The 13,450-nt window shown below is 40.4% G+C and overlaps 1 protein-coding gene across 7 annotated transcripts in view; it reads right to left on the reverse strand.

Annotated features, from left to right (window-relative positions):
• The window catches only part of TJP2 (tight junction protein 2), a 91,035-nt gene that overhangs the window by 24,764 nt on the left and 52,821 nt on the right, over positions 1-13,450 (reverse strand). For 6 of the 7 annotated variants that reach the window (XM_026652381.1, XM_026652380.1, XM_026652377.2 and 3 more), the window contains 2 exons: positions 4,939-4,992; positions 1,359-1,483 (listed from right to left, as the gene is read on the reverse strand). In XM_026652381.1, the coding sequence (XP_026508166.1) occupies positions 1,359-1,483; positions 4,939-4,983 (170 nt within the window). In that variant the 5' untranslated portion in view covers positions 4,984-4,992. Of the gene's footprint in view, positions 1-1,358; positions 1,484-4,938; positions 4,993-6,672; positions 6,698-13,450 lie in introns of those variants that run through there. The other variant, XM_024200157.3, reaches the window with a different exon arrangement.

Here is a 13,450-nt window from a genome sequence, read left to right on the forward strand (position 1 = left end):
TGTATAGTCAAAATTACAATGAGTTGAATGGCGGGCGAAATCGCCCGCACTACAGGTACAGTATTAAAATTGTTATTTTTCTCTCTTTTTTTGGTTTTGCCGACGGCGTAAAGCTGAAATCAGGCATGTTAAATGCGCGTAAGATGCGACAGAGCTGTATTCCAAGGGACCATTCAAGGTCAAATGGCCCTTAACACCCCTCCAGTTATAGGGGGGAAAGACAGTGTGTGTGTGTGTGTGTGTGTGTGTGTGTGTGTATTATAGATTGTTGTAATAAGCCATAAATCCAGTGTGTCTATTCAGTCCATGAATACATGGCTACAACACTGTAAACAATAACTTACAAAATCTGTTAAGGATCAATGGGTGCATTCTTTTAAACCTTGACACACATTTTAAGAATTTTACGTCCAGCAGAGGTTTCCACAGCCACATTAGAACTACAGCCTTTATTCCACCTGATGCTATAGCTTGAACTGTTATAGCCACAACATTCCACAAATGTTGTCAAGAACTGTTTGGCAAGGTAATCGTACAGTTCTCCTGCCCACTCTGGAAGAAGATTTTTCTGTTGTAAACCAACCGTGCTAGCCAAAAATCACACTCTGGACATTAACCCCTAGCTAATCTAGGTGAATATGAGCAACTAGCTACATTTTACAGGGAAAAAAGATTAATCTCTAGGGGGATGTGAACAACCTTTTTTCTGTAAAATTTCTCACCACTACAACTCCACAAGTAGGTCGCCCTAGCATAGATAATGCCATTGGCATTTTAACTTCTGTGTTGTCTGACCCTGGTCACAGCAGTTCTAGATGATACTGTTGCTAAAATAGAGGCAGTCACCGTTGGCTGGTCTACATTAGCATCCCCACATTCCTACGGCTGGTGGAGCTACACAAGCAGCATAAATAATGGAAAGTTTCAGGAAAACAGATCTAGTGCAGACAATGCCTAAATGAAGACATCATGCAAACATATTAAATGTGGAGGGAAATTGCTTCAGATATTGTTGTGTTAAGGGCCAGCATTTGAAAGCTGTCAACAAGGACACTATGTATGTGAAGAAGGCTGCCATGAGAAGTAATGTCCTGCTAAAGTTTTTTTTTCTTAAAAACACACAAAGAAGACATGCTTATGTATAGAACAATACAATATACCACCATTAAAGTAGATTAACTTGTTTATGAGATAAAAAAAAAAAGAGGTATGATTTCATTTAAAATATGGACAGTTGACACACAAGTCTACAGAAAGAAACACCCTGGATCAAGTTGCTGGGGCAGGCTCTCAAATCAAACCTGCACCTTTATCTGCAAAACATTCCAGACATGGGGGATATAGGGAAGCACACTTACTGAAGTAATCCATCTGCTGGGCCACCTGGGAGGACATCTGAGATAACTATGGACGTTTCGCCATTTTCAAAATGAGGGTTGTCTCTGCCACCGGAAACTGCAATCCCAAACCCTCTTTTTGAATCCTAAAAAAAAAAAAAAAAAAAAAACCACACACACATACATAAAACAGAACTGAACACTATTACATTTCAACATGGAGACAGAGATTATGATTAAGCCAACAGACTGTCATCACAGCAACACTCACTTTAGATAGAAAAATGCAGTTCTGATGAAGCGTTGCACAAACTAGAATGAAAAAACAATCCGCAAAGTAACCAATTTGAGGTTTCCATCGTGAAAGTCAAAAACCTAGCAGGCATGTCATCCTGTGACCAATAAAAATGATGAGAGGACTCGCTGTTTCCTGTGTGATCTCTTGTTTTTTCCCCACTAATGCTAACAATTCACACTGAATTAACTGCCGAGTAGAAAGCTGCAGTTGATTAGAATGCTCGAGACCCTGGAGCAGTTTTTCTAGCAATTAACAACTGAACATGCAACGCTATCTAAATTCTAATTACTACTTCATGAAAGGGACTATGCAAAATTGTTGCTGATAAAAAAAAGAAGAAGCTACAAATGTGTACTAAGCGTCTGGTGTCACCATCCACCACCCCCAAGCAGTGCATTAATGGATCATGAGGTACCTATGCCAAACCTGCCTCTGAGGAAAGGGTAGGCTGTCATAACATGGGGCTTTTGGAATGCTTGAATGTGAACCAGAAAGCATATACTGGGGCAATGAAAGAGGAAGCAAGACTTGTATCTAAACCAGAACACCAGTAAATCCTGAATGCAGAAAAGTACAACAGAGTGTGCAATATATATATGGACACACACATAGAGTGTGTGTGTGTACACATTCTGACTGATCATTTAGTACAGTTGGAGAGCCAGTAGCATCTGCTATACTTAAAGGAACAATTTAAGTCACATTTCTGTCTGGTTTGTTTAAAAAAATACCTAGAGTTACTTGTTACATCAAAGTTCACTATAACTGAAACATTAGAGAAGAAAACAATTTTTTCTCTCTCCATTTTTTCAGTTTAATTTATGTATTTCACAGCCCTTCCTGTGCTAGCCATACTCCCAGTGATGGCAGTGGCAAAACTCAGTTCTCTCAGTAGGAGCAGGGGAAGGCCAATAAATAGTTTTATGAAGTTGATTGGAGTCACTGAGCCTTGGTTGACACTGGCCAGGTTCAGGAGGCCTCAAGCTAAAAACAGCACAGAATTAAGACTTGATCCACTGACAGAGCTAATGGAGCTTGTTATCTCAACAAGCTCTAGACCATTTGGGCAGCAGCCTTAGATGGTATAAACTGACAACTTGGCCCAATGGAGCTGTGTTGATTTACACAAGCTGAGAATCAGACCCTTTGCATTTAATTTTTTTTTTTTTTTTTTTTTGCTAAATGCAAATTTAAGATTGCATAGTAACAATCAGCAAATCAGGGAATGCAAGGGAACAATGTTAACTAAACCATGTTGCGTGTTACAGTATTTTCTAGTCTTGTTTTTCCAGTTAAATGTGTACTTTAGTGTGGATATAACAAAGTGTAAATGTACTGTGTACCATCAAAGGCACATAGGATGTGAAGTGCAGCCAAGTAAACATTTCTGTCCAATCCCCAACTTTTGCATTTCTTGACTGAATTTAACTATTGTATTTAAGAGTGGGTTTTTGAAGTGGTTTTGCATTTGTAATAATTAGCACAAAATTATTACATTTATATTCATGGAAAAGAATAATTTAGATGAGTAATTTATTCTGCCTCTTCATGAATGAGGCTAAAGTCATTGCCAATCTGTCTATGTGCATTACCCACCCGTCCTTCAGAACGGAAACCACCGGTGATCTGGTTGGGAATGTCCTCTGGATTTTAAATCTGCCTTTACAACTCCAAGAAATGAAAAGTTACACACACTCCCTTTGTGGGGCCATACAGATGTGTGCTCCGTCTTCTGTAGCAGATAATGAACACTAGCAGGTCACTGCATGTAAGATACATTATTTCCCCCAAAAATTACATTAAAAGAACATTAAGGTTGCAAAGCCAACCACTCAAAATTTAGGAAACCAGAATTAAGGCTGCCTGTGCAACCTTATTTTTGCCCCCCTTATGTGTATGTATTATGATACAATCTTTAATTACAAGATAACATGCTATTTTTGTAGACTCTTGCCTTATTCAGGGCACAGGAGGGATGATGCTCTGTGAATGAATTAGGAGTTGTGTTGTGAAGGAGGCTGTTGTCTGTAGGACCTCTGCCTCATTTGAGCAGAGCAGGCAATAAATTGTAGGATAAGTAAGCTGCAACCTTTAGCTGATCCCTGGCCATCCAAATGGCCTATGGGGGCCAGAGTCAGGCAGGACAGAGAGAGAACATCATCGAAACTGCTCTATTTTGCTCCGGGGCCTGGAATGTCCAGGCAATGCAAAAGTGTGTAGAACCATCCTTGTAATCCCCAAAATGTACAGAAATAAAATTTGTTTTCAAAAGATAGAAATATCTGACATTGCCTTTAATAGAGGAAAAATGAGAGTTGTACATGTTGTACTATTCTCTCATGTAATAGCAGCACATGCATTTGATAATTATGATTAAGACTAAGATTTAGTCATGGGTAGTTTTAGTAAAGGTCATGGACAGGTCACAGGCAATAAACAGAAATTCACAGTCATGCCCTGTCCATGACTTTTACTATAAATACCCATTACTAAATCTCTGCTACTGGGCTCCACTTCTCCAGTGGTAGGAGCTGACTGCCTCTGGTGGCCCGCTGCTCTGAGGCCCCTGGGGACTGCTCTCCTGGCGGCCTCTGGGGCCACAGCCCCAGCCACTCCTGGGGCCACTGCTGCTTGGGCGATCGCCAGGGCCGCCCCGGGACTGATGCTCAGCCGATCCCCGGGGCTGCTGCTCCGGCTGCCCCCAGGACTGCTGGTGCTTGAGCGCTTCCCAGGGTCAGCCGCATCGGCCACTGCAGCTGCAGAAGTCATGGAGGTCACGGAAAGTCATGGAATCCGTGACTTCCATGACCTCTGTGACAGAATCGCAGCCTTAATCATGATTACAATAATTTTTACATAGGATTCTACTCTTCAGTATAATGGTATACATTTTCCATTGATTTCTCAATGTATTTGCAATGCAGCTCCACATCTGAGATTATGAAGTACTCCTGGTAACTGTATCTGCTAACAGAGTTATCCTGTTTTTGTATTATGTTAGTCAATTACATATTTATCTATTTGGCTGGTACATATTGCATTTAGACCATCACTGCTCAAAACTGAACAGTAATAAAGATGGAATTTAAATGGAGTCTTTTCAAAATAGATTTAAAAAAATCATGAGAATTTTGTGATTACCCAGCGCTGAAAAAACCTCAAGATGAGCAATATCCATTTTGGACAGCAAAAATAACCAAGTTTCAGCTCCAAATAGGTTAATAAAAATTGTAGTAGCACATGTTTAAAATAAAAGCAGCAATAGAGCATTTGAAAACTAAAAATATAAACACAAGCTCTCACCTTTTGTAAGGTCACAGTGTACTGTTCCCATATCAGCTCTTCCATGCCTGGGGCCTGTTACACAAAAACCAAAAAGCAATTAACCAACAAGCAACATAAACAAATAACTACCCCAAAATAAAATCTGGAAGATCCCATTTCAGAAACTGTTGAAACAACTATTTAAAGTATTCGATGGAGTCGGCTACAGAACACATTTGTTTTTATGTCAAATGACAATGAGACTAACCGAAAAAAATTGGAGAGGGAATATATATTAGAATTTAGCAGGTTATATGTATACGCACACCTTTGTGTGTGCACCCACATATGTACGTAGATATGCTCTGGTAACACCCTGTGCAGTGAACATTCCCTGGGCCAATACAAAATAAATCATAACATATTGCCATTGACTGTCTGGATTCTGAAAATGGACAAAATATTGCAAATTCAAGACCAAGGGCAATTTAGAATACATTTCTAATCAATGACTGGAAATCTGACTTTTGAATTCTACATCATAGTTAATAAGATTCCAGTGCTAAAAAGAGTATTTACAAGTGGAAACCTCCTCCCCGAGATGCTAATTTAGCAGCAATAAGTTTTAGGAAGGAAAAAAAAGCATCCAAACCTAAGAAAATAATATCAGCACTGATATTAGAGAGCCAGGGTAACAGACTTGGCTGGATTACATCTCCCAAGATGCACCACGGTTTCTCTTCTTGCTGAGACACTGTGGTGCATCACAGGAATCACATGGCTGCTGCGCACAGAGGAGATGTAATCTCTGGCCCACAGAGAAAAATGGGAGCATGAGGTACCCGAACTACCAATCCCATGGGGCACCAAAGTAGCATTTCTGAATGGAAATTTTCTGTTTATGAACAAAAAAGATGTTCACTTCAGTTTTTCGACTGAAAGTAGACATGTTTCATGGAAAGCAAAAATTGCCAAAAATTCCGTTACACAAAAACCCAGTTTCCATAGAAAAGTAATTTAAATAGAACTTTGACCAGCTTTGACAACTAATCAAGAAAGGGGTAGAAGTGAAGGAAGGAAGTATGTAAGTGTAGTGTTTTTAGAAGTACAGTTAACTACAATAAGTCCACCTCTATTAGACTATCCCCATCTTAATTAACTATTATGAAGTGTACCCAATGTTTCCAGTACAGTTGTTTTATTGCAGAAGCAGACCATTAAGCACACAGTTGTTTCTGTTCTCTTGGATGGTCAAAGACCCCATGAAGTGTCACAGGAAAAGAATCCACACAGCCGATTCTGGGTACACCTGAAGGGGACTAGGTGGTCATGTTTTGCTATGGGGTCACTGGATGAAAAAAAGCTTATAGTTCTTGCTCCAAACATTATTTAAGGAACACCCAAACCGTTTATAATACAGAAATACGTCTTAGCATACACCAATACAAGCATATTTATATTAATAATGCACACATACGGTCTTTCTAAAAATGGATAGATAATCTAAGTTTTCTAATTCAGAAGTTAGCAGATCCTACAAATCAAGATCTAGAACTACAGCTAGCAAAAATACACTATAAAAGTCAAAGCAGAGGTTTTATGGAGGAGAGGAGCTAGTGTTAAAACCTATAGAAATAAATATTTTTAAATATCTGTCTTCTCATCTAGCCTAGTGACAGAGAGACAATGACAGAGACAGACAGAGAAAGAGTTACGGAGTTAAAATCATTACTATTAAAGCATTCTTGCCCTGGGTTGAGTAGATTAACCTACTTGCTGAAACACATGGTCAGTGAAATCATCATCTGTCAAATAATGGTGCTTCCAGCTATTCCCATGTCACCAGCTGGCCAGTATAACTAGACAGTTAAATTGCTGCTGCTAGTTGCTACTTTGTTGTCTCTCTCTACCTTATTCCAACATGTGGGAGAATCCTGCACAGAAAAAAATCCTTGGGAACTGATGCATCTTCTGTTCTGCTTTTCTAGTTTGTTTGTTTTTTAAACTATATGCAGTACTGGCTTGGGGGCAGGGGATCTCAGCTGTCATTTCCATCTAGCAGTTTCCCTTTAAGAGAGCCTTAAAAATGTGAGCAGATATCAAGTGATCTCTAAAATTGGAAGGACAAGCAGCTGGGCTCAATTATTGCAGCAACAGGCTGTGGGCTAGTAGTGGTAAAACTTGAAAGGACTCCTCCCACCAAACAGCCAAAACATTTTTAGTGTAAAATGAGTCAGTCAGTTAAATTTGGTGTATATTTCAAATAGTCTTACTGTCCCTCCCCTTAAGATTCTGAGGCCGGCCCTGGGCATATTAAGGTGTCCAGTGATGGAGAGGAAAGGAATAGACTGGCCAAGGTCAGAGGAAGCAAGCTGACCTAGGGAGAAGGCTCCATGTTTCAGAACACAAGCCATGCATGACAACACAAGGACTCTGAACGAACCCTGAGCCAAGCCCAAATAATGCTCTAGAGTGATGAGGAAACAGAGGCAGGGAAATGCATGTAGGGTTTATTAATTATTATTATTATTATTATTATTATTATTTTTACAGATCTGTACATGTCTCGTGATTTAATAAAGAGCAATTCTGTGTTAGATTTCTGGGCAAAGAGTCTGTGTTATATGCTATACCCACCATGTGGCCCCTTGAAGATGTAAACTTTGGGAAGAGTTCTGGGAGAAGGTGTGTAAAGATACAGCAGTATTCGGAGAGGCTAGCACTGGTTCCGGGGTCTGGGCTGGGGACCACATGGTCACAGCTGTCAGGACAGGGTGCTAGACAGGATCTGCACCTTGAGACTGTGGCTGGACTTTGTTCAGACTCTGGAGGCTGAACACCCAGCAGCGAGGTCTCTTCACAGCTATCTCGTAGACTGCCAGCAGTGGAGCCTGAACAGATCAGTGTCAGTGGAAAAGGACAGTCATGCTTAGAAATATGTTAGTTGGTCATGAAAAGAAATTAAGGGGAAAAAAAATCTATTACCAAGATAGGAGAACTAGTTCTTGACATACTGATAAAATTACACAAGCTATATAATGCACAGTATTGAATGGTCATCCTTGGTAGTCTATCAGGCCCTGAAAACATCTGCACTGCCCTAAATCTCCAACTAATAATCTCTTGAACATTATAAAATGTACTGCTGCTTGCCAGTGCTGAGATGCTAACCAATACTGACAGATTAATGGAAAGAAGGAGAATGAGAGGGAGGGAAAGACTACGAATGTTATAAATCACCAGCTGAGGAGCTCTGACTGTATCAGAACTAGGATTTAACCCTCTATCACAGGGGTCAGCAACCTTTCAGAAGTGGTGTGCCGAGTCTTCATTTATTCACTCTAATTTAAGGTTTCGCGTGCCAGTCATACATTTTAACGTTTTAAGAAGGTCTCTTTCTAGAAGTCTATAATATATATAACTAAACTATTGTTATATGTAAAGTAAATAAGGTTTTTAAAATGTTTAAGAAGCTTCATTTAAAATTAAATAAAATGCAGAGCCCCCGGACTGGTGGCCAGGATCTGGGCAGTGTGAGTGCCACTGAAAATCTGCTCGCGTGCCGCCTTTGGCACCCGTGCCATAGGTTGCCTACCCCTGCTCTATCACAAGAACAAAATTCCTGCTTTGTTAGAAATCATTATCCTAAGGCAGAAGATGGGTCTCTACTCTAAATGCACCAAGAGAAAAGCACCTTTTATCCTTGAGACTTTCTCATGTCATTGGCTAGCTGTAAAGAAATGCAAAGGGAGACTATGTTTTTTGTATCTTTTAAAAAGTCTCACAGGAACACAATGGTTACTGCATTACCCACACACAGAGAAAGAACTGCTGACAAGAGGCACAAGCAAAAGAAATGAATCCTATGTATTTATCAAATTACTAAAAGTAACTATTTGGCGAGTTTACTCAGGTTTTCCTTCAACTAGAACTGTTGGGTTTTTTTTGTATATAAATGAAACTTACTGTAATTAGCCAATATGAGTTCAGTAGTAACTTCAGCCAGTACAATACTTCTAATTAAAATATCACTATCAGGATTTGTTTAAATATTCATGGTGCTCAGATACCAAGGTGACAGATGCCTTATTAATAGCTAGAATAGATGGATCAGTAGCCCCTTGATTACAAAACTATTCAGCGGTGGAAATTTTGAATGACAGTTTGCTAGAATAAAAATTACACTGTGTACAGAACACACAACCCTCGCGGATAATTATCACATATTTATACAATTTCTTATTACTGAGTTACCAAACACACACTTTAAAAAATAAAAAATAAATACCTGGGTGTGAAAGTGTAGGGAGGGCTTATAACAAGCTATAATGTAAAAACAACTCACGTGCCCTTTTAAAATCCTCAACTTTTTCACTGCATGTGCCCACATTCTCTGTAGAGCTTGAGCTGTCTTCATTGTTGCAGGGTATATAATCTGTTAGGGGACTCTGTGCATCCCAGTCTTTTCATCAGTTTCCACCACTCAACAATGTTATGTAATTCTAATACAATAGTGGCCTACATACTCAACAAATCCTGCTGTCATTTCACACAGTCACACATCAAAACACAAAGAAGAAAAATCTAATACCTAAACAAACTCCACTTATGAGACAAAAACCAATCTTAATTAAAGACAATTTTAAATGTCTCAACACAGATTAATATGCAGGAGGTTTTTTTAATTCTAAATAGTTAATACTTATGATATTTTTTCCTATAAGTATACCTGAAACTTTAAGACAAGGTGTACATTTGTGGTTATTTAAAAAGTCAGACTATGCTAGTAGTATTTTATATTAATAACCTATGACTAGAATAAATCTTAAAGCTGAACTCTAGGCCCCAATCCTTCAAATTCTTATGGACCTGACTAACTTTATACAAGTGAGTAATTCCACTGAACTCATGTATGTAAAATTATTCATATGCATAAATACTTGCAGGATTAGGGCCTTATTTAGCTCCAGCAAACAAAAAGTGAGCAAAATATTGAAAAGGAACATCATGCCAATCTCTCAGTGACTGCCAATACTGTTTAGTTTTTTTCCTGAATACTAAATCAATAAAAACAGGACAAAAAGTTAGCAATACACCCTAAAGAGATCACTTTACTGTAAAATAAACTATTGGTCCATTATCAGTGAATGCTGTAAACTTTTGCAGATTTATACCTACAGTCTTTCCTCCTAGGCTTTATATAAGAAAGCTTCACAGAGAGTTAACTTAAACGTCAAACACAGAGAAACAGGCATTTGTGGCAAGTTTAGCACGTTCACACACACAAAAAATAGCTTGTAGATTTCATCTTTCAGTGTTGGAACACATTTGTAAACTGTTGAAGATTCATGCAACATTGGAAAACATCAGGCCATTTTTCCACAGGACAGGTTTAATGCAGAGCCTTGCTTTGCAAGCTTGCACATGTAATCTCCTATATTTCTCTGCACTCACCAGGAGGTCTAGAATGGAAACAACACTGAGCTTCCAAGACACAACTGCCAACAACGCGTTCTACTACATCAAGGACCGTTCCTTCAGCACCAACAAGGAGAAAGTTGTTTTGTAGGAACCTGGGACTAACAAGCTGGGCTTTGCATCCCTAAGGAATGTGGGGTTACTCAAAAATAACTTCATACTTTAAACAAAAGTTAGTTCACAAAAAAGTTTTCAAATTTCACAGTTTTTCCTCCACCAAAACAACTAGTGGCATAGCAAATATAAAGCTGGCCTGCTTTTAAGAAATGCTGTTCACCCATAATGTGCAGCAAAATGGGGGCTCCACCCTGCAGGTGCTGGGCTCTCTGGCCTGACTTGGCAAACCTCTTAACATTAAGCATGTAAGGAGTCCCATTGCAGCCATGTGCTTTGCTAGATCAGGGACAGAGTGCTCAGTAGCTGGTAGGTTTGAGACCTAAGAGTTGTACATGCTCAGCAAGTCTGAAAAAAACAAAAGAAAAAAAAAAACAGGCCAAAAGCAAGTAAAATACACATATTCCGCCGCACCCCCAGACATTACATTAAAAAAAACCCACCAACAAAAAATGGTCAGTTGCAAGAAATCCAAAGAGAGGGCACAGGTCTGGGATGGGTAAAAAGACTGACATCACTAATACAGAATGATCAGAGACCCAAATTCAGAGCATGGATAGACCCATTGAAGTAGAAGAATGAGTTAAATAAAAGTAAAATGGGCAAGTACAAATGATCTGGCAGGGCTTGTGGGAACAGAATTTAAAACAAAAGTAAAAAACCATTCAGAAGAACATTTTTTACCTGTAAATATTGTTTCTGTATCTCTGATGTCTTCTTGTTGCTTAAATAGGCAGCAGGAACAATTACACGGAAGCACAGATTTTGGCACTCACTGGTAGCCCTGTCTTGGCTCTCCTCTTTTTCCCAGATTGAGTGTCCACAGCGTTGCAAACACAAAGTAAATACTAAATAGGAAAAATGTAACAAAAAATGAAATACGTTGACAGTGCCTAGCCGTGAGAAGTTAAAAACTTGCAGGAGGAACCAGGATCTATCCAACAATAGTAGAACCAGACCTACAAGCCACACCTGCTTGGACCAGGGGGAGCAATTACAGTACAGGGGGCCTTGTTTGCTTGGGTCTTGCCAAACCTTTTGTACAGCAGAGTAACTGAGGGAAAGAGAGATGAAAGATTGCTTTTTTGCTCTGGCGGAATCATCGCTACAAAATGCCCAACTTTTCATGCTTCTGGTGCAAAACAGCGGGATGCTCTTCCCACATATATCAGGAAATAGGCACCCAAAGTCATATGTTGAGTAGGAGACAGCAGACTTTTGGACTTGTTCACCTCCAGAATGAGATATTTTAATATCTTCACAACTGGAACTCCCCAAGCCACTGGTAAGAAGGTGCCCTGAAGCAAACAACTTTCCAAGTGATGTATCAACAGCTCCCCACCACCTGTTCTCAGGTGGGCTGTGAAGACAGTCTTCATCTTGCCAGAGAGACCTGGGACCAAGGCAAAGGTGAAAGAAGGAGTCCATTACTGCAGTCAAAATTGCCACAGTTAGGAAGTGGATGGCATGTGGAGATAAGAATCTTGGTGAGTTCATGTGGATTCTAGTTTGGAGCTCTTTTTGGAGACAAACTGATTTACCCATTTCAGGATGTGAAGGTTGCTCCCTGATTCCTTGCGGACTTCTAAATAAACAAATTAGATGCTTGTGAATCTCTTCTCTAAGTGGAATGGAATGAGGATGTGAATGTTTTGCAGGTGATGCACAGTGAGCAGGAATATGTCTCCTTTCCCCAGGACTTGGGGCAGCGAGGAGAGGAAAATATAAGGGAGAGGTGGAAGTTCTTGACCTAGAGGGTCTCAGAAAATAAAGGAGAGAAGCCTGCTGTTGGAGATCGCTTCTTTCCATTGATTGAGACAAACCAAAAGCTTCCTCCTTGTTGCCACCCTCTGTTGAGGGGAAAGAGAGTCAGAATTCTTGGTGAGGCTGGTATTCGTTGGTCCGACCTCTTCCCCTGTAGCCAGAGAAGTGAACGGACTGGTTTACCGGATACCTGTATCTATACCTGCCAGGTCTATATGAGGAGAGAGGATACCTGACACCCTTGTTAGGCCTGTTGGAGGCACGGGAGGAGTTAGAGGCCTGAGGTTTTTCTTGATCTCCTGTCATAACTGTACTCTTTGAAAGATCCTTTAAGGCCTGGTCTAAGGTTTCCCCGAAGAGATGACCCCCATCATAAGGAAGGCCAACAAGTTTGAGTTTGGCTGAAAGTTCCCCACCTGTTAAGGGACGGAGCCAAAGGGCTCTCCTAGCCACTGTGAGAGTTGCTATGTTATGGGCAGCCAGGTGGAGGGAATCCTGGGCTGCATCATGAAGATAGCGGGATGCCAGATCACAAAGGGTGCACACCTTGCGAGATGACTTAGAAACAGGCCTCTTAGAGTGGGGCAATAATTTCCTTAGCCATTCCACCAGTGACCTAGCTGCATACAGGGAGTAAATGGAAACTGAAAGCTGGATGGTAGCAAATTCATAGGCACTCTTAAGAGCCTCATCTACCTTACGTTCTAAAGGGTCCATGAGAACAGTTTCTCCCTCAACAGGACGTGAAGATTTGGTGAAGAGAGATGCTATTGCAGAATCAACTCTTGGTGCAGAGGCCCACAGGTTACCTTTCCCAGCTGGAAGTTTGTAAAGCTTAGCCAGATGAGTAGGTAATATAAACTGAGCATCTGGAGCCTCCCAGATGTTTTTAATTAAGGCACTGATGGATGGGTGAAGGGGAATGGTATCATCTGGCTTCTCCTCCACAAGATGGGGCAATTTCCTTGAGCCACTTCGTGAGGTATAACGTTTTAGCCTGAGTTGCTTCATAAAATATTTGCACAGATAGGGTAGATCCTCAATCAGGAATCTTCGAGATGAGTCTGTTTCCCCAGGTGTTTCCTCAGGCTCGGAGGACACCACTTCCCCTTCCTCAATGAAGTCAGAGGAGACTTGGGTAACCTTGGTAGAGGATCTCCCCTTTACTTCTATCAGGGATTTGCTGGATGAATGT

Source organism: Terrapene carolina, unplaced genomic scaffold, assembly GCF_002925995.2.
Source record: "Terrapene carolina triunguis isolate 2854851 unplaced genomic scaffold, T_m_triunguis-2.0 Scaffold113, whole genome shotgun sequence".
In the NCBI taxonomy this organism is placed as follows: domain Eukaryota; kingdom Metazoa; phylum Chordata; order Testudines; family Emydidae; genus Terrapene; species Terrapene triunguis.